The following is a 24,784-nucleotide window of genomic DNA, read 5'->3' on the forward strand; positions in this document are numbered from 1 at the left end:
GAGCTGACAAGCAGTTCCACTGGGTTATACAGTTATCATTGTTCAAAACCTATTTCCATATTATTCATATTTGCAGTTGAGTGATCTTTTTTTTTTAAACCCATTCCTTCTGTCTTGGAATTAATACTGTGTATTGGTTCCAAGGCAGAAGAGTGGTAAGGGCTAGGCAATGGAGGTTAAGTGACTTGCACAGGGTCACACAGCTTGGAAGTATCTGAGGTCAGATTTGAACCTAGGACCTCCTGTCTCTAGGCCTGACTCACTGAGATACCCAGCTGCCCCCTAGAGTGATCTTTTAACATAAAAACCCTAATCATATCCCCATTGATCCATCTTATGTTTTGTGGTCTATCTTATGTTTTTCATCTGTGTTTCTGTTCCCACAATTCTTTCTTTGGATGTGGATAGAGTTCTTTTTTTTAAGTTCCTCTGGATTATCCTGGGTTATTGCATTGCTGTTAGTAGAAAAGTCTATTACATTTAATATTGCTATAATGTATCAGTCTCTGTGTTTTAAAAAATAAAATGAATATAGAAGGATAGATTTTAAAATATTATGGTTTTAAAAGATTTGTAGCCATTAGAAAAATGGAGCCACGTGCCATGCTAGCCTAGGCTGTTTGAAAGACCTGCCATTACCTCTGCCACCATGCTGCTTCAGCCAGAAAAGAGAGAGTGCCAGTCCACTCACTTGATTTTATTCTGTCTACGTCATTACATAACTGTCTATGTCATGATGCAAGACAGGAAGCCAGTGAGCTCATGGGAAATGTAGTTCAGAGATTCCTAAACTTCCACAGGAAGCCAGTGTGCTCACAGGAAAATTTAGTTCAGAGACCTCAAAATTTCAATAACAGTGTACAGTGTCCTCTTGGTTCTGCTCCTTTCACTCTGCATCAATTCCATGGAGGTCTTTCCAGTTCACTTGGAATTCCTCCAGTTCATTATTCCTTTCAGCACCATAATATTCCAGCTCTCCATTAGATACCACAATTTGTTCAACCGTTCCTCAATCAGTAGACACCTCCTAATTTTCTAATTTTTTGCTACACAAAGAGTGCAGTTATAAATATTTTTTGTACAAGTCTTTTTCCTTATCTCTTTGGAGTAAAAACCCAGCTTTGTTATGGCTGTATCAAAGGGCAGACATTCTTTTAAATGTGCCTTTGTGCCTAGTTCTAAATTGCCCTCCAGAATGGCTGGACCAATTCATGTCCCTTGACCATTTGTTAATTGAGAAATGGCTTGATTTTTTTTGTAAATTTGACTTACTTCCTTAGAGTTTTTATAAACATTTTTCCCTAGTTTGTTGCTTTCCTCCTAATTTTGGATGCATTAATTTTGTTTGTACACAACCTTTTTAATTTGATATAATTAAAATAATTCACTTTACATTTTGCAATGTTCTCTGTCTCTTGCTTGGTCTTAAATTCCTTCCTTTCCCACAAATCTGACAGGTATACTATCCTATGTTCACCTAATTTATTCATGATTTCACTCTTTGTATTTAAGTCATTTATTCATTAATTATGAATTTATCTTGGTATAGGGCAGGGGTTGGCAACGTATGTCTCTCAAGCCATATCTGGCTCTTTCTGCAGGAGCCATAAAGTCAATTTTTTTTAGGTGCTGTTACAGGAGCGCACACTGTTACAGGAGCACCGTGAGCACTGTACGGCTCTCACGAAATTACATTTTAAAAAATGTGGCGTTTATGGCTCTTATGGCCAAAAAGGTTGCCAACCCCTGGTAATAGGGCATAAGATGTTGATCAAAACCTAATTTTTCCCATACTTTTCCCCAATTTCCTCAGCAGTTTTTGTCAAATAGTGAGTTCTTGTCCAAAAGGCTGGGGGGTCTTTGGGTTTATTGAACACTAGCTTGCAGAACTCATTTATCCATAGTCTATTCTATTCACCCACCCTTCTGTCTCTTAGCCAGTACTATATTGTTTTGATAACCATTTCTTTATAGTACAGTTTAAGACCTGGTACTGCTCAGCCTCCATCCTTGACATTTTTTTTCATGCTTTCCCTTGATATTCTTGATCTTTTGTTCTTCTAGATTAACTTTGTTATCTCTTTTTTAAGGACATGCTCATCTTTTATTTTATTTTATTTTATTTTTTGTGGTTCTTTTCATTTAATTGCTTCTTTGCACAGTTTATTTCAATCAGAATCATTTCTTTTAGAGCTTTTCATTGTTTTAAATTATCCTTTCATTTGTAGTTTCTTACTACACAGTAATATGACTGAGGGACCTTTTTTAATATAAAAAGTTTTTACTTAAAGTTATAAAGCACCACATGCATTTGCAATACTCTAATAGCTTTTTCAATAAACATAGGAGCAAAGAAAAGATGCTCATTCTCCCTGATATTATTTGATTTAACTTTAGAAATACTAACAATAAAATTTAGACTAGAGAAACAAGTTAAAGGTAAAACAAAAAGAAGCAGAATAAAACTGTTCCTGTTTTCTGATAATATAATGATTTAGTTTAGAAAGTCCTAGAGAAACAAAAATATTATAATTGAGACAATATAGTTTAAGCAGGATTGTGGGCTCCAAAATTAAATGAGTAAAACCATTAGTATTTCAAGAGTCAATAATAAAAAGGAAAATATTTAAATACAGTGAATAAGATACTTGGAAATTCATCTAATAAAAGTTACAAAGTAACTAATTCATCTAATTCATTTACAGAGTAGTGGAGAAGCAATCAGTATTCATGGTTGAGCCATATCTATATAATAAAAATGGAAACAAGTTAATTTATAGTTTTGATGTTATAACAAAGTATCAAACATAATTTTTTTCCAGTATTCAGTGGAATAATGCCAGAATTCATTTGGAGAAGCAAAAGATCTAGAATACCAAGGGAAATATTGAAAATGAAGTTGAAATAAAATTGAAGATGAAGTAAGAACAACTATTCTAGTCCTCCATTAAATGCCATTTAATCTTAGTTTAAAATGTTAATTTAATGCAATAATAATTATTATTACAATAATAACAGTGATTACAACTTGCATTTATATAGTACGTAGTACATTGTACCTTGCACTTTTCCATTTGTTTCTTATGACACACCTGAGAAGTTGGTATTGTTATTATCCCCATTTTATATTTGAGGAAACTGAGGGAAACAGGTTACACCACTTGTCTAGGGTGATCAAGCTCATCATTGCCTGAGATTAAATTTGAAGTTAGGTCATCTTGATTTCAGGTGCAATACTTTATTCGTATAGGGATTCTGAAACCTAGTGTTTGGTAAACTAGAAAATTTAAGTAACTTAGGAAGGAACTCCCTAATTCATCAAAATTTCTAAGAAAACTGGAAAGTAATCTGACAATTTAGGCTTAGATCAATAGCACATTTCTCACTACATTAACGGATAGTTAGCCTTAATATTGAATATCATACTATAAAACAATTAGAAGAGGAACAGATCATGTACTCTTTATTGATGTGAGCAGAATATCTTCTCTTCTTTAACACAATCATAGTTTTTTCCAGTTTCACCTATCCCAGAGATCCATCCCATAGAAGCAATACTTTTTTTAGTGGCAAAATAAGAAAAAAAAGCCAATTTATTGCAAAAATCTGAAAATATGTGTAGTTTGTAACAAATATGGATGTTCCACCTCTGAAAATATGTGGTTTGGAAGACTTCTCTTCATTTAAGCCACTCTTGATCTTTCTAATTTTTTGTTTACTTTCGATTTTTTTGGTGTGTGGTTCTTTCCATTCATGCTATTTTTATAGTCTCTGTGTATATAGCTTTTTTCACATATTTCACTCATCATCAGTTCATCCACATCTTTTCTTTCTTCTCTGTATCATTTATACTATTTCTTAGTAAAATCGTATTACATTACATTCATGCTCCACAATTTCTTTAGCTCTTTCCCAATTAATAGACCATATACCTTATTTCCAATTTCCAAAAAGATAGTCTCTTCCCTGTAAGTGTAATCTGATGGGGGAAGACATTTCACAAAGGGAAGCTGAAAAGTGGTGGAGGGCTCAGGACAAAGAAGTACAGAGGGTTTCAGTCTGATATGAAAACTCTGGGAACTAGGACCAAGAAATTTGCTATGACTTGCTTCATGTCGCTAAATCTTTTTGACTCCCAAATGTAGTGCCCTTTCAACTATTCCAGTCTATCTCTTCTAGTAGACATCTTCCTAGATTAATACTGTTATAAAGAGAAATTTGCTTCTGATTTCAAGAGGTATTCTTCAAGACTAATGGGTAAAAGTTACCTATAGAAAAACAATTTTGCCACTTTGTAAGGAAGAGATAACTAATGTCTATACTTATTTGGAGATGTATTGTACTGCTTCAGAAGATCACATTTCTTATAATTTTAGGTTTTCATGCCAGCATTGGATGATCACTATTTGATGGATTTGTAGAGAAGATGTTACTAGCAGATGAAGAGTTGAACTAAATGGTCTCACAGATCCCATCCATCTCCTATTCCAAGGCTATAAGTAGATATGCCATGGATTGGCAAATCTAGGGGATTGCTCTGAAAAGCAATCCTTGAGAAGGATTTCAATAGGGATTCATCTCTGCAGAGATGAATCTAATTCTGGCCGTGAAAAGACTAAAAGGGATACGATTTGAATATTGGAGTTTTAACTTAGAAATGTCTAATATTTTTGAATTTTTCTTCCTAAAATTTCCCTTAAGTAGTGATATTCTTTAGCTCCATTGAAGTTGTTTTAAAACTATATTATAAAAATATATCTTCACACAGTAATCCATCAGGTCTATAGGTGAGTTGAGAGGAAGTATCTCTATTTTTATATATGTTCTTGTTATTTCCCTTATAGATTGCAAGCTCCTTGAGAATAGGCACTGTTTAATTCTTTGTAGTATCAGTCTTTTTGAATTAAGGACAGCTTTTTGCCTTTCTTTGTATCTGCAGCACTTAGCAGAATTCCTGGCATATAAAATACACTTAATTGACTTCATATTTGATATAGATATTCATTACTTGCTTTTTATGTGGAAGGCACTATGTGCTATTCGTTATAAATAGAAAGCCAGAAATTATCCATTCTTAATCTGCAAGGAGAATTAGGCAGATAGATAAATTCAAGATAATTTGAAGAGAAAGAGGTAAAGAGAAAGAACAGGTCTTAGAGATGAGGGAATTTTGGAAAAGTTCATTGCTTAGCTAGAGGTCCTGCAGGTTATAAGTAGTACTTCCTCAAGAGTTTCGGTCACAACTGGCTAATATGAAAAGCAGGAGGGTTTGTTGTTGTTGTTATTATTGTTGAATCTTTTAGTTTTGTCTTATTTTTCATGACCCCATGGACATGGCATGCCAGGCTCATCTGCTTTTATTTTTCTTTTTAAACTAGTACCAAGTAATTTTGATGATTACAGCTTTATAGTATAATTTTATACCAGTAAGGAATATTCTCTTATTCTCATTTAACAAATTTTCTTTGATATTCTAGTTCATTTGTCCCTCTCTACTGATTTTTATTTTTTCTAGATTTATTAAGTGTTCCTTTAATAATTTGATTGTGATGTCACTAAATTTGTGATAGAATGGTTATTTTTGTGACATGTCTGTGACTTACCCATGAATACTGAATATCCCTCAGCAATTTAATCCTTTTTTAGGGTTTTTTAGAGGATTATTTTATAATTTAATCTCTGTAGCATGTCTTAGAATATTGACTTATTAGTCTTAATTTTTCTCAGTTTTATGGGTTGTTTTTAAATGTGTACTTTCAATAAACATGTCCTTCTCATTATTAAAATATGCATGTTAGTTAACTTTGTAGATTTCATCTAAATAATTTAATAGTTGGTTACTATCAGGACTTGGAGGGATTTTAAAATACTTTATTTTGGAGAGGCATTTCTTTTATATTTTTAAAAGTCTAACTTTTTTCCTCTAAAGGTATTTTAACAGGATCCAGCAAAACGAAATTCATTTTTGTAGTTCATAATTGCTTTTTTATTTCAATAACAGCAGCATTTGGGGGTGTAGTTGTTTTAGTTGATGGGCCAGTCAGTTCACTTCATTAACTGTAAAATTCTGTAATTTTGGTGGTTGTAATAGATTAAAATGAATGCTTTTCCTCTCTATTAAAGCTTAATGATCTACCTACCAAATTTCAGAGTGTTGGTCATATGCCAAGCAAGTCACAAATTGTTCTCATAGAAGTCATTATATGTATACATTCTACAACATGTCATAAAAGCAGGTTATATAGGTAAAGAAAAGAACTCAAGAGATATTCAGAACCGTGATATATTTGCCTTTATATTTGAAATGAAAAATCCTGGATATCTCAGTGTACATATATTGGAAAATTCTTATAATTAATTTTAATCAATAAATCTTGGTCACAAATGATAGATCCCCAAATAGTTTTTCCCTAATAAAATGACTTAATCTCTGAAATGACTTAATTATAGATTTTGATCCATTCTAATGCTTCAACTTAAAGGTAAAAAACTTACCTGGTTTTTATTTTTATTTTTTTTAAATTGTCAGATTCAGTTTTAATGTGAATTGACAAGTTTATGTGTAAATGTCAAACCCAAACCTTTTAAAATGTTAACCCATTTAGGCTGAGTTACTCTGTGGAAAGTAGATTTAGATTTCATTTTATTAAAGTGTGTTCTTTTTCACTGACTTGGGGCTGTTTAAAAACTGTACAAGGGGCAGCTTGTGGCTATATCTTCTATCTCATGAACACTTCATGTGATGGAGAAGAAAAAAAACAGGTGTACTACAGATTTTACAGTATATGTATGGTAGGCCTTATGGGTTGCAGCCTTTCATTTAAAGAAATATTACTTAAAGTTTCCCCACTGACCTGCTTGGAGACAAATTGACAATGTCCTTTTTAGGCCTATGAAGTGGGATAAAACTTCCAAAAACCAGAGAGGTTTTGAGAACAAAGGGCCAATCTCTATGCATGCAGGCAACTGTGTTCTGTCAGGGAGTATACCGCCTCTGCTCTGAATAAGTGACTTTGTGAAGTCTCTTTTTTTAAAAGATTATCTTGCCATATTAGGCTAGCAAATGAAAAAAAATTTCCATATATAAGAACAGTTTTTTGTTCTGCCAAGCCTCTTCTGTTAGCCTCTAAGCTGAGCCCTCCCAGCAATTGTTTTGTCTACTTTTACCAAGTTTTTTCTAGGGCGGAGAATCTCAGTTGTGAAATTGTATGGTTGCCAGCAGAGTGATCAGAGGTTTAGTTTCCAGTATGTGGCATAATGAGCTGCTAATTGAAGGTGACAGTCTGTTGTTTCCCACCCTACTGGCCTGGTAAAACATTACTCTTCATTTGAATCAGTTAACTCATTCCTTCTCAGCACAGGAACTTGAGGAATGGCCAAAGTTTTAGCCTTGTAATAATTCTGTTGTTTAAATTTGGGTTTTAAAGTATATCAACTTATCAAGTGACGTTTGTGATATGATCTGTCAATAGTCTTAGGAAGAAAATAGATATCTCATGGAGCTCTGCTTTTGAAGTATTTCTTATAAGTTTGTTGAAAAACCCAGGTGTGAGCTCTACTTGTCCTGAAAGGCTCTAGGATGACCTTTATTTTAGCGCCAACTACCACAACACAGTGAATGATTTTTAGCAGTACACTGGAACATTTGGAGGGAGCTTCTTCATGAAATCAGAGACTGAAGCATGTGTTCTATTTCTGGTAGTAGAGGTAGAGAGGCACAGAATTATAGGTATAGTTGGGAGAAAGGTATGTTGGGGTAACAGTTTATATTTGTAGGACCCATGCCTTGTTTCATTGTTCATATCTGTAAGGCACAGATATGTGCCATTTTTAGGGATTTTTCCTTCACCCCAAAGTGTTATAAAATAGACATATAGTGAGGATTTGTCTTCTTTTATCTATCTAATTTTTTCTTCAGCTTACAGTTTTCAAAGCTTCATATTTAGTGACATGAAAATATCTAAGGTTTTAATATACTTTGAGAGGAATAACGACTTTACTGAAAACTGCCATGCATTAGAAGGTTCACAGGCTTCTGAAGTCATATTTTCCATTTTATCTTTCCTGGCCTTTTGTCTCTATTCTCCAGGACCATAAAGCATGGTATTTAATTAAAAAGTTGACATTGTTTTTATTTAAGTTAAACTTACAGAACCAATTTGTGCCAACTTATATAAATGAATAGAGTAAATAGAGGTAGGAAGAGGAATATCCCCTTTCTCCCCCACTCCCCTCCCCCCCTTTATTCTTTCAGGCATTCTGAAAGGGTTATCCCTTTTCAGTTGAATTTTGAAGAACAAAGCTTCTCATGGAATTACCAGCAAATCTCTTACTCATCCTCTCTAACACATACCTCTTTAGAGGTACAAATTGGTTAAATGACTCATTCATATCGGTCTGCTGTTGAGAAGCATGTTTTGGTTGAATCTCAGGGAGAGGATCAAATAGGTGTACAGCACTGGTTCAGGGACTACATAGAACTGATTCTTGGTTTTGGGGAAAATCTCAGTTCTAATTTGAGCAAGCCTCAGTTTGCTAATGGATTGTATACTAGAAGTCTATAAGTTTTTGGTTTGGAACTTGCAATACATTTTCCCAGTTCTTGTGTTCCTATTTCATCTAGAATAACATGTGTTCAAGGATATGAAAGGAATCGACAGCTATGTGACTCAGTGTATAGCCTGCCAAGCCTGGAGACAGGAGGTTCTTGATTCAAATGTGACATCAGACATATCTTATTATTGGAACCAATATTTTGTATCAATTATAAGGCAGAAAGTAAGGGTAAAAAATGTCTAGGAAGGGAATCAACAAAAAAAAAGGCAGATTAGCAATTCAAGATTTCAAACTGTATTTTAAGGTAGTAATCATCAAAACAATCTGGTACTGACTGAGAAATAGAGTTTAGGTCAATGGAATTGATTAGGTACACAATATTTAGTGTTTGAACCTAAAGATCCAAACTTTTAAAGTAAAAAGTCAACATGTGACAAAAATTTCTAGAAAAACTGGAAAGCAACTTTGCAGAAACTAGACACAGACCAACACCTCATACCATATACCAAGATAAGATAAAAATTGGTAAATGATTTAGGCATAAAGAATGATATCATAATTTAATTATGTGAGGGTTCTTTTTTTTTTTTTTTTTTTTTTTTTAAATAAACCCTTACCTTCCGTCTTGGAGCCAATACTGTGTATTGGCTCTGAGGCAGAGGAGTGTTAAGGGCTAGACAATGGGGGGGTCAAGTGACTTGCCCAAGGTCACACAGCTAAGGAGTGTCTGAGGCCAGATTTGAACCTAGGACCTCCTGTCTCTAGGCCTGGTTCTCAATGCACTGAGCCACCTAGCTGCCCCCCTAGTTTTATTATTTTTTATTTATTTTAAAATATTTTTCTGTGATTATATGATTTGCGTTCTTTCTCTCTCTTCTTCCTTCTGTCCTCTGAGAACTGACAAGAAATTCATCTGGGTTATACATGTATTTTAATTCAATACCTATTTCCATATTATTCATTTCACAAAAATATTTGTAATAGCTCTTTTTTGTGGTCACAAATTATTGGGAATTGAGAGTATGTCCATCACCTGGGGACTGGCTGAATAAATTTTGATATATAAATGCTATGTAATATTAATATGTTATAAGAAATGACTAGCAGGATGGTTAAAAAAAAAGCCAGGTTCCTAAAACACATCCTTCATCTTATCTTCTCCCACAGTGCCTTGTGAGATGATTTGAGACTCTGCAGGATAGTTACTTTGCCCACGAGGAATTTGTTATTGAATTTCCAAATCTTTTTTTGTAGAAAGAACAATTTTAAGCCTTTTTTAACTCCTCAGGTATTCCAAATTCAGAAACAAAGGGCATATGTTTCCCTGAGGGTTGTGAGGGCTCTGGACTCGAATATTCTTGATTTATGTCTGTCTGTCAAATTTTCTTCCAGTTTATTACTGATTTGATTGTTGTTGGTTGGGAACTGCTGTTATATGATAGAAAACACCTGGTTCCCCTGCCAAAATAGACAATAGCAATTAATATTGATATATTGTATCACTAGTAGATCTACAAGGGGAATATCTACAAAGGTATTTTAGAAATCTTTTTAAAACTTAATTGTAGCGCCCTAATTCTGTACTATATTGAATACGTATAGGTGGATGGTGTGAGGCAGCTTCTTGTCTAGGTTGTGACTAGAAATGGATTTAGTTTTCAATTTGAGATTTTCATCATTAATGTAGGAAAAACTTTTTATAACTCCTAATTCAAGGGAAACCCCCTATTTTTCTCCTGCCTATCCTTTTAAGTTTTTTCCTGAAATTAATGCAGTTTTGGTTGGAAAATAATCATGATTATGAATTTTTTTAAATGGCTTAATTTTGGGCATAGTAAAAGCTTCAGTAATTCCAGTCTATGCCTCCTTCTTCCACATTTCTATCCTCATTTTTCAGTAATCAATTTTTACTTCCTTTTAGCACGAGTCCCCCATATTGTTGTGTGGATTTACATTCCCTTCGAACTGGGGAGATGGTGAAGTCTATTCAGTTCAAAACACCTATCTATGACCTCCACTGCAACAAACGGTAAGTTATTATTAACTTAATAATATTTTCTGTAGCATGCATAACTCTAGCAAAGTCTTTAATTTTATATAGCAGAGCAGCTAGATGGCATAGTGGATAGTGTGTCAAGCCTGGAGTTGGGAGGAACTAGGTTGAAATCTGCCTCAGATAACTTCCTCTCTGTGTTACTTTGGTTAAGTCACCTAACCCTATATACCTAGCCCTTGACTTTTTGTTTTAGAGTTGTTACTGAGCCAGAAAATAAGGGTTAAAAACATACAAAAAAAAAAAGTAAAAATATCATGTAGCATATTCCAGTTTCATGGTGAGTTAGGTTTATAAAAAAACAATTCATTAATTTGGGCAAATGCCTTCTAATTCCTGCTAGATGAATAACTCTTGTGTTTTCTTTATTGTGAGAAATGATCCAAGTTTGGCTAAAAATATTCTTAACCAAGTGAATTTTTTCCTTTGAAAATAACACAAAAATATTACACTCCCTACCCCCTTCCCCGATAATATTTAAGTTCAGCCACGAATAATTTTGACTTCATTATTTTTACAGTGGGTAGATGTAGTACCATTTAGTCTCCACTTTTGTTCCTATAACATAACCTCCTCCGCCATGATTTTAGAGTTAATCCTTTAATTAAAGACATACCCAAATCACATGTAGCTTAAGGTTCTCTTTCTTCCATAAATAAATCACAGGATGATGACCACCTCAAAAAATAGAAACAAGTCCATTGGCAGGTATAGTAGGTTGAGTGCTGTTTTTGGATTCCCAAAGACCTGATTTGAAATTTGCCCTCTGACAATTACTATTACTAATTACTCAGTGACCCTGTGCAAGTCACTTTGCTTCTATCTCAGTTTCTTAAACTGTAATACATGAATAATAATAGCATCTACCTTTCATCATTGTTGTGAGGATCAAATGAGATAATATTTCTAAAAGTAGCTAGCACACAGTGGTTGGCACAGAGTAATGGTTTAATAAAACCTCTTCTTCCTTCCTTTCTCCTTTTTTCCTACCTTCCTTCCCTTCTTCCTCTCCTTCTTCTCATTTTTTAGGAACTAGTACTTGCCTCCAAGGGTTTATTTTCTCATTGTGCAAATGGTCTCACTTCACATAGGATGACAGACCAAGTGATGAACATGCCCTGAGGCAGTGCCTCTTTAGTAACCAGTTTTTCCTCCAAGATATTGAACAGTAATATGGTTCTTCTTATCCATATTAGTAAAGTCAAATACTTTAAAAATTAATTTAAGCATACATATTGGCAGCATAGAGTATGATATCTGTAACCCAGTGTACTAGATTGATTCAGAGTATTCCACTGATCATACTGTTTTATTTATCATAATTTAATATCTTAAAAAGTATTTTTATGAGTTTATTTCTTATACATTTACACATTTATATCAAAGAAAACATCAATTATTCCTTTTAAGAAATAATAAGAAAGAAAAAATGCTCTCTAATCAGAAACTATAAGAGATAATATGACAGCAAATTATAAAGAACTAGCCTTTGAATAGAAATTGGGTTGAAGTCCCTCTTCTGGCATAGCCTAAAATTGGAATTGTCAATCTGCATGAATGAAATCACAGATCCCATCTCTATTTCTCCCACTCCCCACTCCACCATTACATAAAATTACATGAAATTAAAATACTATTTCTAGTATGTCTTTTTAAAGGAGAATATTACTTTCTTCTCGTAGTAATAATATCCTTTACTAATTGTTAAAACAACAACAAAAAAATCAGCCATCTTGGAAAAGTTTGAATCTGTGTTTTTCCCCCTAGATTCCTTCACATTCTAATATTATCTAAAGAAAGTTAAATGTCAAAAGTGAATATTCTTTTTATTAAATATCAACAGTTATAGTGTTCATAGATTTTCCTCTATGTATCTATTTTCATCAGATAGATAACTTTCAAATTATACAGCAGAAAATATTCTCTGACTGGTAAATGAGGCAATATATTGGCCTTTTTCTTAGTCTTAGTAATTCTTTTCCCTCTACATACTAATTATGCCCTCCCTGTTTTTAAAAGGTTTAAAGCCAGACTTTGTATGCTTTTCGTTAAATTTTAAGTTGGAAAAAGTAAGGATTTCAAGAGGAAGACTTTTTTTCATGTATGGAAGTGTTTACTAGTGATGGAAAATAATGCTGTAGTTCACCTTTTGTGCTGCCTAACCACTCTTAAGTATCTTCTTTTTCTGTTTAGTTTTCTGGTTAAACTATATATTGATTTATTACTCTTTATTACCATTGATTTTCCATTTCTGCAAAAGCTTAACACATTTCCCATTAATTACATGCATATGCTTTATATATTTAATGTAATTTAAAAATACTAGAAAAGCTAAAACCACTGATATAACATCTGCATTTTGATTATTTAATATTCTTTCTTTTATCTATACTATATGCACAATACCTAGCACATAATAGATGTATATTAGTTTGATTGATACAGTTAAAAATACTATGAGGGAAATTCTTTTCTTCCTTAAAATTTTATATCGTTTGAAATCCTTTTTAAACTTAGAGATATTTCTCTCTCACCTGTGTAGCATGTTTTGCTAACATTTCAAGCATTTCTAAGTGCAAACTATTTTCTGAAACAATATTAGGAAGACTAAGATGAGAGAAAATTCAAAGGTTTTTGTCTTACTTTCTGTTTGTTCCAAGTGTTTTCCTTTCTTGATGATTTATGTGAAAATTTAAAATACAGTCCAAGGTCTTCATTTAAAAATAGGTTTGGTATATTTCTTTCTTTCTGTTTTGGAATATAGGAATATTGGTCATGACCTAATGTTTTTAAAAGGTACAGATTATGGAGCAAAAAGAAACCCAGAATGTTATGTCAAAAGGATATGCATTATGCTGATTGTATTCACCTTATTTATTTCCCCAAGTTATTAATGATCATATAACTCATGAGTGGCATGTGAAAGCAGATCTATGAGTGAGTTATGAAAGGTCATCAGTGAAAAAGAAAAATAAATTATGTATTTGTAGCCAGACCATTGAATATTTTGTTGGTAATGCTGTCATTTCATATTACATAAAAAGTTAAAAAAATGTATCTGAGAGTTAAATCTCACAGAAAACCTTTAGTAGATTTTAGCCACTCTGCTAGTTGAACTAGTTCTCCAAAACTGAAAGTTGGCAAAGACAATATGGTGTTTTCTGTAAATAGAATCTAACTTATAACAGGTCAATTTTTTGTCTTACTAGTTCATGTTTTCATTGTCCTTTCTGAATAAAGAACAAAGCAGTTGTTGCACTCCTTTTAGATCTTAAAATGCCTCATGGAATTAATATCTCTCTAAAGAGAATTGTTTTGGAAATGATTATCATCATTTATCTTTTTGACCCCTGAATGATTCAGATTTGGCTTCTCACCATTTTTCCTCCTTTGAGTTTTACTTTACCTTCTTAAAGTCTTTATTCTTAGGTTTTTTGAGCTACTACATGCTGTCAGTGAAAGGAGGATCTCTCATTTTTACATGTTTTCTGCTGAACCAAACCCAAGTCCTAGCTCTGCCTATTGATTTTTATAGTATGAATAGTCCTTACACATTTTATAACTTAGAATTGTTGTGAGGGTTTTTCCCCCTTGTAGTAAAAACTCGAACTCTAATATTTCTGAATGTAAAATAGACATTTCTATAATATATTATCTCCCTTTTTCATGTCTTATTTGGTCTACCTTTTTAAATTTTAAACACTTAACCTTCTGCCTTAGAATCATTACTATGTATTAATTCTAGGACAGAAAAATGGTGAGGGCTAGGCAATGGAGGTTAAATGAACTTCCTCAGGGTCACACAGGCAGGAAGTGTCTGAGATCATATTTGAATCCAAGACTTCCTGTCCCTAAACCTTGCTCTCAATCTACTGAGCCTCTTTGCTGTCCCCTGATCGTATAGGCCAGTTGTTCCCAAACTTTTTTGGCCTACCCCCTTTCCAGAAAAAATATTACTTAGCGCCCCCTGGAAATTATGAACCTATTTATTGAACTCAGAATAGAATGTAATACAAAGAAAGTGTGGCCATCACCGCTTCCCTGAATCACTGCAGCACCCACCAGGGGGCGGTAGTGTCCACTTTGGGAATCACTGGTATAGACTTTTGTCAGACTACAGTCACGTTTAGGTACAGGGTTACTTTATTGTGGTCATTACTTTATTTTCCTTTATATTGTCCACTAAGTCAAGGTGAATGGTCTGCCATTTTTCAGTTTCTTTTTGTCCAACTCTGTGCACATATATAGCACTAGAAGAAAATGCTACCCATGTTACCTGAATTAAACAATGATTTTTATTAGAAAATATTGAGATTAATTGTAACTATTACTTCATCTTGGTTGAATCTCATCAATTTAATGTAAAGAGTTGATTCATTTGTGCTGGTTAGCCACTGTCCTCCTGGTTTTTTCTATTGTCCTTGCTCTTGGAAATCCAGCAATCGTTTTAATGACTGTTTTCATAAATCCATTTGATCTTTAATTCCCTGACTGAGCTGTTAGAGAAAAAACACTTTTAGAAAATGATGAACAATTGATTGTTAAACTTAGCCATTTGTAATGAAGATGGATTTCACAGAATTATAATCACTGGAAATTCCACTTAGGGTAAATAGAATTGAGGGGAGGGCAAAATATGTTCTATTTAACCATTGGTAGAATTTTTCTTCTTTGTTATATTTTCTTCACTAACTCACTCTTTTTTCTTTTTCTTATGAGCTAAGCTCCTTTGTAATATTCTTTTTTCTTTCCCCAAATAGGTTGTTTTTAAATTTGTTTGTTTTGGTTAAGAGAGGAATTGTAGCTTCACATGTAGTATTCATTTGAATTACAGTATCATTTATAGTTGGATTAATTGTTATTGATTTTTTAAGAATTTTTTTCAGCATCCATGATATAATTATGAAATGAATTTATAGAATTTCACTCCATCTCAATGATTTTTCATTTTTGTTTTTTTCACTCTGGTTTTCTTTTCATATTTTAGAATCCTCGTCGTAGTTTTGCAAGAGAAAATTGCTGCCTTTGATAGCTGCACTTTCACAAAAAAGTTCTTTGTTACAAGTACGTATATATGTTTTAATTTGTTGTCTGCAATATTTCTTTGTATTTATATTGCCTACCTGCTATATATAATCAACATAGTACTTTAATTCAATTAGTTATCCTTTTCTATATATTATTATCAGTGTTATCCCTATAGATGTCTTTAGTGTTTAAACTCAGAAATTTAGGAGACAAATTCTTAGCTATACAACATATCACATTTCTAAGGGCATGTTTCCTATTCCGGTCCTATAATTTTTTTCTGTTTAAGATGGAGATAGGAGTGCCTAAATATTCATTTATTATGGCCTCATAATCCTTTCTTATGAATTAAAGCATTTGTAGCTAGTTAGGATTTACACATTTAGTACAGTATACTCAAAAAGAAGATAATTTTATCATGAAGTTCAGAAGCAAGGGAGCTGTATCTCACAGAAATGAAACCCTTTACATTTTGTGAGAATAAAATGGGGGCAGGGGCATGATTCATGCTTAAGAATCTAACACTCAGTTCCTTCCAGGATGCCACTTGTGAGTCCATATGCTTTCTGGTGGAAAATACTGCTTTTGAAAGATCCTAATTCTCTACGATAAAACAAATAAATAAATTCAAAGAATTTCCCAGTCCCATCCAACCTGTGATTTGATTTTTTTTATCAGGTTCTTATGGATCCTCCCATTGATTCTGTTGCATTGAATTTTGAGTGAATTATAGTTGTACTAAGTGGAGTTTTTGGCTTTTTGCTGATGTATGTACCTGATATATGTACTGGCAATAGCCGTAGTTGTGCATTTTTTGTAATGCTTTCTGGTATGGTGTCAAAGTGGGTTTTCCCTTAAGTTCTCACATGTTCTAGTAGGGAAAATATGAGGATGAATTCAGCCATGAACTTTTTATTCTATAACTTACCATGTCATATCTAGTAGAAGTAGAAGGGTTGAGAAATATAATTCAAAATTTTCTCTTCATATCTTTCTTTTGTAAATGTGATTATAGACTTCCATTTGAATTAGTGAAAGTGGATACTGTCAGGAATACTAAGAAAATCAGAACTTTTTAAACCATCATAGTATAGGATATTAGAGTACTGAACTCAATAATCAAGAGGTGAGTTCAGGTCCTGACCCTGACTCTTTCTAGGTAATGACCACAGATCATATATATCACTTAAACTTTCCTACCATTCAGTTTTTTTTTAATTCTATTGTAAGATTTACAGGAAAAAATTTTTAAATAAAGCCCACTGCAATCCTAAAAGCAGAATTTCAATATTAACTATTGTTTTTGTCCTCTCTAAATTTTTTTCCTCAGAAATTACCAAACGGTACTTGAGTGGATCACTAACAATGTGTCTTTAGTGAGGTCAGATATTAAAAATGTGGATAGTTGAATGCCTTTTTTTTACTTTAGGAAAAACAACTCAAGTGTGTAAAGCACACTTCCCAAGTTAAAATGAAATTGAATCAATTCAAAATGCTGATCAAATATTTTCTATGCACAGGGTGTTATAAATGCTACCTAGAATATAGCAGAGAATCTTTTTCTTGCATGTTTGTATAATTTAGTTGAGTTCTTATACTCTGTTTGAGATTACCATTTTTATACATGGGCTAGCCCATTCTATGAGTTATTTGCTTTATGACCTAATTGATTGTAATTTATTACAACTGTTAATACATTAATATATTTCTTTCATGTTTATTTATACAACTTTATATATATTTTTCTGGAAACTCTTGGTTGAATTCCCAAAAGATCTTTTGTTCATTCCTTATTTTGTCCCCTACATTAGTGTAAGAGAACATAGGGCAGTGTAAGAATTATTCTGTTTGTCCCACTTTGGTTTACTTCTCCAGTTTTCCTTCCTACAGAGCTATAGTGTGACGGCCCATAACTCAAATACATAGGGAGATCCAACTACCAGGGTTTTCTGAGCCTTTGCTCTGAGATCCTATCAGTCCACTTAACCTTAAGGAACCAAATATTTGTCTCTGGGTTTTTGAGAAAGAGACAGGCTGCCTAATTCTTGTTATTTCTACAACATAAATTTATACTTATTTCCCACACTTTCCTAGTTGTGGTATTTTTTTCTTTTCTTTGTGAGCCCATCCAAAAACAGAAAAGTCTGGACTTGCTGAAAGCTATTATTGTAAGGACTTTTGAGAGTAAATTGGAAAATTCCCAAGTCCATCACCATTCAATTTCTAATATGAATAGCTAAATGTTTTTGTTTGTTTGTTTGTTAGTTTCAGTGTGTATAGAAAATATCCAGACTCTAAAAACCACAGTTCTATGTACTAGTCAAGATGAGCTCTGGAGAGGTAATATTAAAGTTACCAATAGGTGTCAGTTTCTCCCCTTGTTAGAAATATTCTACAGGGAATGTTCACCAAACAGAACAAACAGTGGATTATATACACTTAATGGAAGGCATTGGTTTTGGAACTATGTTTCTTTTAGAATTTATTTCTGGACTTTTTCAGATCCAGGGCACAGACACTAAGAGTAGTATCGGTTTAAAACAGAATACAATTAACTGTAGGTATATAGTCTAAAGGAAATAGATTTGGATTTAATTTGAAGGAAAGGCCTTGGAAATATACAGCAAGACCTAATTTCTATTAATATTTGGAATAGGAATCAAGCTATCATAGCACTTTTCTTTTTTGTGAAGCAAAACATTAGTCTCTTTCTTTAAATTGTTGTTGTTTGTCCTTCATTTTTGAAGAGGGTCAAGGACATCATGGGGTGATGTCTTGATTTAAGGATAAATTGTATTTATGTGACTCAGATTTGCACAAAGTTACTATGTATGCTGATTTCAAAATTTTAGAGAATATAAGAACATGTTGAGTATAAGGATGGGGTTCTTTTTAATCACATATCTATATGTGATTGCATATTTAGAGGGGTACAATTGATATATATGAGCACAATTTATATTTTTTAGCTTTCTAATAAAACTTTTAAAGAGTTAAGTCAATTTATTATTAAAAAAACCCTTTAAGTTATACCAAAATATCTTTTAAAAAGACATCAATGTAATGAGATAATCAAGTTGTTGTTTTGGGGGGATTTTTTTCTTCTGAGTGTAGGCTTTTAGGAACAGTTTCCTTTTTTGTACTTAGATTTTTTTTCCCTCTTTGCACCATGAAATAATGTTTTGTTCCTATCCTTCCATGGCATTCTCAGGTATGAGGAGTGGTGGAATCAGTTGATGTTACCAGGACTTTAATTATCTCTGCCTTCTAAATTCAAAGAACAAAAGGTAGAAAGAAAGGATGTATTTTTAAAAAAAATGCTATTTAAGTATTCAACAAATTGCTTGCCTCTTAAAGAAAATGATAAATTTCATTCACACTGTCCTAGGTTGTCAGCCTCATTTTTCAGATTTGTAAACTTAAATACTTGTTGTGCTGAGGATGAAAACCTTTAAGTTTTATGTTATGAAGTGATTATTTGTGTTTTTAAATTGCCCCTTTCATTGTTGTATTTTCTGTTGCCTTTTTTTTCTCAATCTCAAAATGATTAACTGCATCCTGGACCCTGGAAATACTATTTAGAGAGCCTTTGCTTATTTGGCAAATACGTAATTTTATTTTTGTAGCACAAGTCCAGAATATTTTGTCATTTTTGTTTTTCACAGAAATGCCATTCCACATGTAGGATTCTTCTGTGGTGTATTATGAAATAATGTCCACAATTTAGAACTCCCTAAATGTTAAGCTAAAGCCTTGCCGTTATTATTTTTATGTTCATCTCTCAGTTCAGATGAATGGCAATTCTTCTTCAACAACTGTCAGCAGAGTCAAGGAAGACTATCTGATTGCATAGTGTCCACAACTGTCTCTTTTTACAAACATTCAAATCATCTCCTTTCTAACAGACTGGTTACTGTAGCCAAGGGAAAGCATGTGTCATGGAAGACAGAGAGAGCTGGCTCAAAAATGGCTTAGACTTCCCTGCTTAGAACAGTTTTTTCCAAAAGTTTGCTTGCCCAGAACTACTTGAATTCACATTAAAAACAGGTCTCCATTGTAAGCTATAGATTTAGGTGGGAAGGTGAATCTTTATAAATGGACCTCTCTGATTTTCAGCTTAGTTTTGGTTGCCTTGACCTCCAATAAATTAGGAAAGGAAATGGCTGGATTAGTCCTTAGGCTAAAGAACCTGAAAATTCCTGCCTTAGAGCAGTTGAATGGGTTTATTTCATTCTTTTTTCTTCATTTACTAATTCCTGGTGTGAATCCTTTCGAAAAATGGCTATCAATAAAAGGAAAAGGACTTTGGGCTTTAAAGACCTAGTATTAGTTCATGTCCCAAAGAGCCTCCCTCCTGTATGCTCCTTCCTAGGAAATCTCATAGCAATATCTGTTCTGCAGTAACTGCCTTCTTTTTGGCTGTCTAGACTGAAACTTTTGCATTTCAGAGATAAATACATTTGTAGCAACCTTCTAGTGGTGCCTGGATATTCTGTCAGAGGAGGAAGTAAGCATCTTAGATAAGGAAAACAACAAAACATCAAAACAACAATAGGAAGCTTTATATAGTAACCATTGGCAGAAATATTACTCATTTGGCCCGAAATAGAGTCTCATTAAGATGAGGAGGATGATTTCTCTTAAAAGTCATTTTAGAGTGACTCAAGGGCATCAAATTGTTTTAAAATGGTCGGTTTGTGTGTGTCAGTTTGGTTAGCAAATCTCTCTTCATTTCTTAGGTAGTCTGATAAAAACTTCCCTAGTCAGGTCTCTTTTTCAAGCTAATACTTTTGGCCATAGGGCCTTCTGTTTCCTGAGAAATCAAAAACCACAAAGTTCGTGAAAATAAAATATAAGCTTGATTTTTTGGCATCTTTTTGAATGCCCTCTCTCCTTGAAAACTCCTTGCTACGCATCCTAAAATGATCCCCTTCAAGCTTTCCTTTGCTCGGGTTGCTGAGTTTTTTGACAATGGTCTCATTGAATAGCTGAGACAAATATTGTTAGGTTATTAGTCTACTGTAGTCAGTAAATAATTCATGGTAGGAATTAAAGATCTGGAGAGTCAGTAGTTGCTCTTGGAATGAGTAAGGGACTTTATAAGTGCAAACAGCTTATAATTCAGTTCTGACCAAGTGGTTTGAAGCCTATCATAGGGAATTTTATCAAATCCTCAACCTATTCAAATTATCACTTAAGAATAGGGTTTTTATAACAGCTCTCATTTGATCAGATAGAGTTGAAGTTTTAGATGAAGCTCAACCTATCTGATTGAAAAGAGAATGTACATCTTTTCTTTAAAGCTTAAATTTTTGTAGATGTCTTTTTTTCCTCACTAAAATGTACCCCATTATTCCTCCCCGTCTCCTTTTGAGACAGCCATATCATATAACAATGCTTTTTTTTAGAGGCAATACAAGAAAAAAGAAGAAAAATAAGTTTGAAAACTTGGGAAGATAATAAACTTTGTGTTACAGAATTTTTTCTTAAAATATTTGTAGGAACAATAAGAGCAGACATAAAATATTTACTTAAAATCAGAGTTCAGAAAACACCATTAAAATTACTAATGGTAATTTTCCTCCTTGTTATTGCATTCTGTCAGTGATTATGAGGAATTACCCTTTTATTCATTGATTTAATGGATTTTTTTTATGCTTAAAATGGGAGATAGCATGATATGATGGAAAGAGTACCGACTTTGGAATCAGAGGATCTGGCTTCTAATTCCCACTCAGACATTTATGCCTTTGTAATCTGGGGCACTTCCTTCCTGGGATTCACTTTCCTCATCTGTAAAATGAGACCTCAGATTCTGTCAAACTCTAAATTGATGACTTTAGGATCCTTTGTACATATCATCTTTCCAGATATTATAGGATAATTTGGGCAAATTTTAGTCCATATCCTCTGTGTGTCCATAGTCTTTAAGGAAAGAAAAGATACATAATAAAAATCCATAGTAAAAGGCAAAATAGGATCAATGCTATAGAGGTGGTGCCAAATCCCAAGGTGGAGTTCAAGAGAGGAAAAGATAGATCACTTTTGACTGAGGATAATAGCAAAGCCTTATTCCAATAGTTATAGCATAAACTGCACTGTGGAGGGAGTTGGGAGAGTATAAGGAAGATGCCTGAGACTGTAGGTGGATGAAATTGTGTGGAATTGGGCAGGGAAATCATAAATTTAGTATCTCTGTGAAATGGATGATTTGATTCATAAGGCTAGCTTAGAAATGGATCATGAAGTTGAAGAGGTGAGATTGTGCTAGACTTATGGTTCTCAATAACAAGTTAAAGCATCTAGATTCATTCTTGTAGATAGTGAGAAACCTCCAAATGTTTTTGAGCAGAGAATGATGTGAGTAAAGCAATTTAGGAACCTTAATACAGAGAAGCAGGATAGAATATAACAAAGGAGGAGAGGAGTGAAAAAAAGGCTTAAATCAGTTTAGCAAAAAGGATTAGGAGAAAACAGAGATATCTTTGTTCCTTTCTTGTTCTCAAACTTCTTTTCTGCCTTTTTTATAGACAACCTCCAAATTGCAGAGTGATTGGAGAATCAAAGATTTTTTATATGATTTTGTACTAAGAGTCATCTGAAGAATAATTCTATCATCTGTAGAGGGAAAGAAATTTCAGAGGACCAACATTGGGAGAAATTTGCTAAGTTTTCCTTTACTTCTCTTGTGTTTGATGTGTTGGTGAACTGGACTAGAGTAGATATCTTAGTAGATATATGGAAATGTAGGCCTCATGAGAGAGTTCAAGGCTAATAGTATAGATTTTGGAGCCAGTTGTATAGAGGTAATAATTGAAATTTTAGCAAGGAGAACAGCAATGGAAAGGAAAAATGCATTAGTATGTCTACTCATGCTGGGGGCTGTGAAAAACTGGTTTATTTAGGTAGTGAGAAGTGATGCCTCCAATGCTGGTATGTTTGAGACTCATTTTGAGAATATTACAGGTACACAGTAATGAGGTGCAGAAAGAGGGGACAAGTTCTGTAGGATTACCGTTCTGGCAGTCTTTTGTGTACCCCTCAGTATTTTTAACTCTGTGATTGTGTATATGTCCTGCTATTAGATCACCTATCCCATAAAGAACTTGTTGCCCTAAATGTTTCTCATACACATGTAATATTATTGCCAGTGAAGCATTTGTCCTTTCAGGTTTAGGAAGGTGCAAATCTGTTAGGTGCTTTTTGAGGGCTTAGGATTAGGGTTGAGAGACATCTTTATTGCTAGTGATAAAAAGCACTAGCCATGGGAGTTGATAGCATCTTCAGAGTAGAGAATACATTAGGATAGAATTTTGGAGTAAAACTGAAGTTCAGGGATGGAAAGAGGAATTATTTTACCAAGGATTTTTAGTAGTAATGAATTTCATTTATAGATTCCCAACCAGTCATGTCCATTTTTCATGGCATTAAACATAATACTTTTTAGTCATGGGGTCAGCTAGATGGCTCAGTGGATTGAGAGCCAGGCCCAGGAATGGGAGATCCTGGGATCAAATATGGCCTCAGAAACTTCCTAGCTGTGTGACCCTGGATAAGTCACTTAACACCCACTGCCAAGCCCTTACCACTCTTCTTCCTTTGATTCTAAGACGGAAGGTAAAAATTAAAAAACAAAACAAAACAATTTTTTTAAAGTCATGTAATTTACTGAGATTTTAGCTCCCTTGGGCAGAAAATAGGCTTGCCTAAGTTAGATTTTGCTGATGCCATTGATGATACTCTGTGAACAACAACTTATATAGAGATCTAATTATTGCTCTGAATTCTCTTGTGGTTTCAGCAGAATTGTAATCAAGAACACTGCAACGGTTCATTCTTAAGGCCACAGAATAATGCTTATTCTATTTAATTTGGAAAATGTATTGTGTTTCTCTAACCTAACACTCATCTTCTCCTCTTTGGGAGAAACAATATTTGGTTAAATTGCTTAAAGCAATATTTGGCCAGAATCCTAGTTACATGATTAATAAACATGTTTTGCAAAGCATTCTGTCCTACTTTTAAGTTTCACACTCGTAGTATGTGACATAGTAGCAGTGGCAACGGTTGATTGACTCTAATATCCTACAGCACATTCAAAAGAGGAGCCCTGACACAAAATTCATATTTTTACAGACAGGTATTGGTGATCTGCTGGTAAGGTTTTGACAAGATTCAACCTTCTTTGAGGAGCCCTTATAGAGTGACATTTATTTATTTTTTTAAACATTTATTAATATTCATTTTTAACATGGTTACATGATTCATGCTCCTACTTTCCCCTTTGCCCCCCGCACTCCCCCCACCCATGGCCGATGCCCATTTCCACTAGTTTTGTCATGTGTCCTTGATCAAGACCTATTTCCAAATTCTTGGTAGTTGCATTGGTGTGGTAGTTTCGAGTCCACACCCTCAATCATGTCCACCCCGACCCATGCATTCAAGCAGTTGTTTTTCTTATATGTTTCCTCTCCTGCAGTCCTTCCTCTGAATGTGGGTAGCATTCTTTACCATAAATCCCTCAGAATTGTCCTGGGTCATTGTATTGCTGCTGGTAAGAGGTCCATTACATTCAATTTTACCATAGTATATCAGTCTCTGTGTACAATGTTCTGGCTCTGTTCCTTTCACTCTGCATCAGTTCCTGAAGTTCCAGTTCACCTGGAACTCCTCCAGTTTATTATTCCTTTTAGCACAATAGTATTCCATCACCCGCATATACCACAGTTTGTTCAGCCATTCCCCAATTGAAGGACATTCCCTCCTTTTCCAGTTTGTTGCCACCACAAAAAGCGCAGCTATAAATATTTTTGTACAAGTCTGTTTATCTATGATCTCTTTGAGGTACAAACCCAACAATGGTATGGCTGGATCAAAGGGCAGGCATTCTTTTATAGCCCTTTGAGCATGATTCCAAATTGCCAGCCAGAATAACTGGATTAGTTCACAGCTCCACCAGCAATGCATTAATGTCCCAATTTTGCCACATCCCCTCCAACATTCATTACTCTCCCCATCTTTCATTTTAGCCAATCTGCTAGGTGTGAGGTGATACCTCAGAGTTGTTTTGATTTGCATTTCTCTAATTATTAGAGATTTAGAACACTTTCTCATGTGCTTATTGATACTTTTGATTTCTTTACCTGA

The 24,784-nt window shown here is 33.8% G+C and overlaps 1 protein-coding gene across 1 annotated transcript in view; it reads left to right on the forward strand.

Moving 5' to 3' along the window:
* Positions 1-24,784, forward strand: part of BCAS3 (BCAS3 microtubule associated cell migration factor) — an 881,625-nt gene that overhangs the window by 185,480 nt on the left and 671,361 nt on the right. Inside the window, exons 7-8 of the mRNA XM_044671669.1 lie at positions 10,478-10,585; positions 15,597-15,673. Coding sequence (XP_044527604.1) covers positions 10,478-10,585; positions 15,597-15,673 — 185 coding nt within the window. The remainder of the gene's footprint in view (positions 1-10,477; positions 10,586-15,596; positions 15,674-24,784) is intronic.

Source organism: Gracilinanus agilis, chromosome 4 (assembly GCF_016433145.1).
Source record: "Gracilinanus agilis isolate LMUSP501 chromosome 4, AgileGrace, whole genome shotgun sequence".
NCBI classification, from domain to species: domain Eukaryota; kingdom Metazoa; phylum Chordata; class Mammalia; order Didelphimorphia; family Didelphidae; genus Gracilinanus; species Gracilinanus agilis.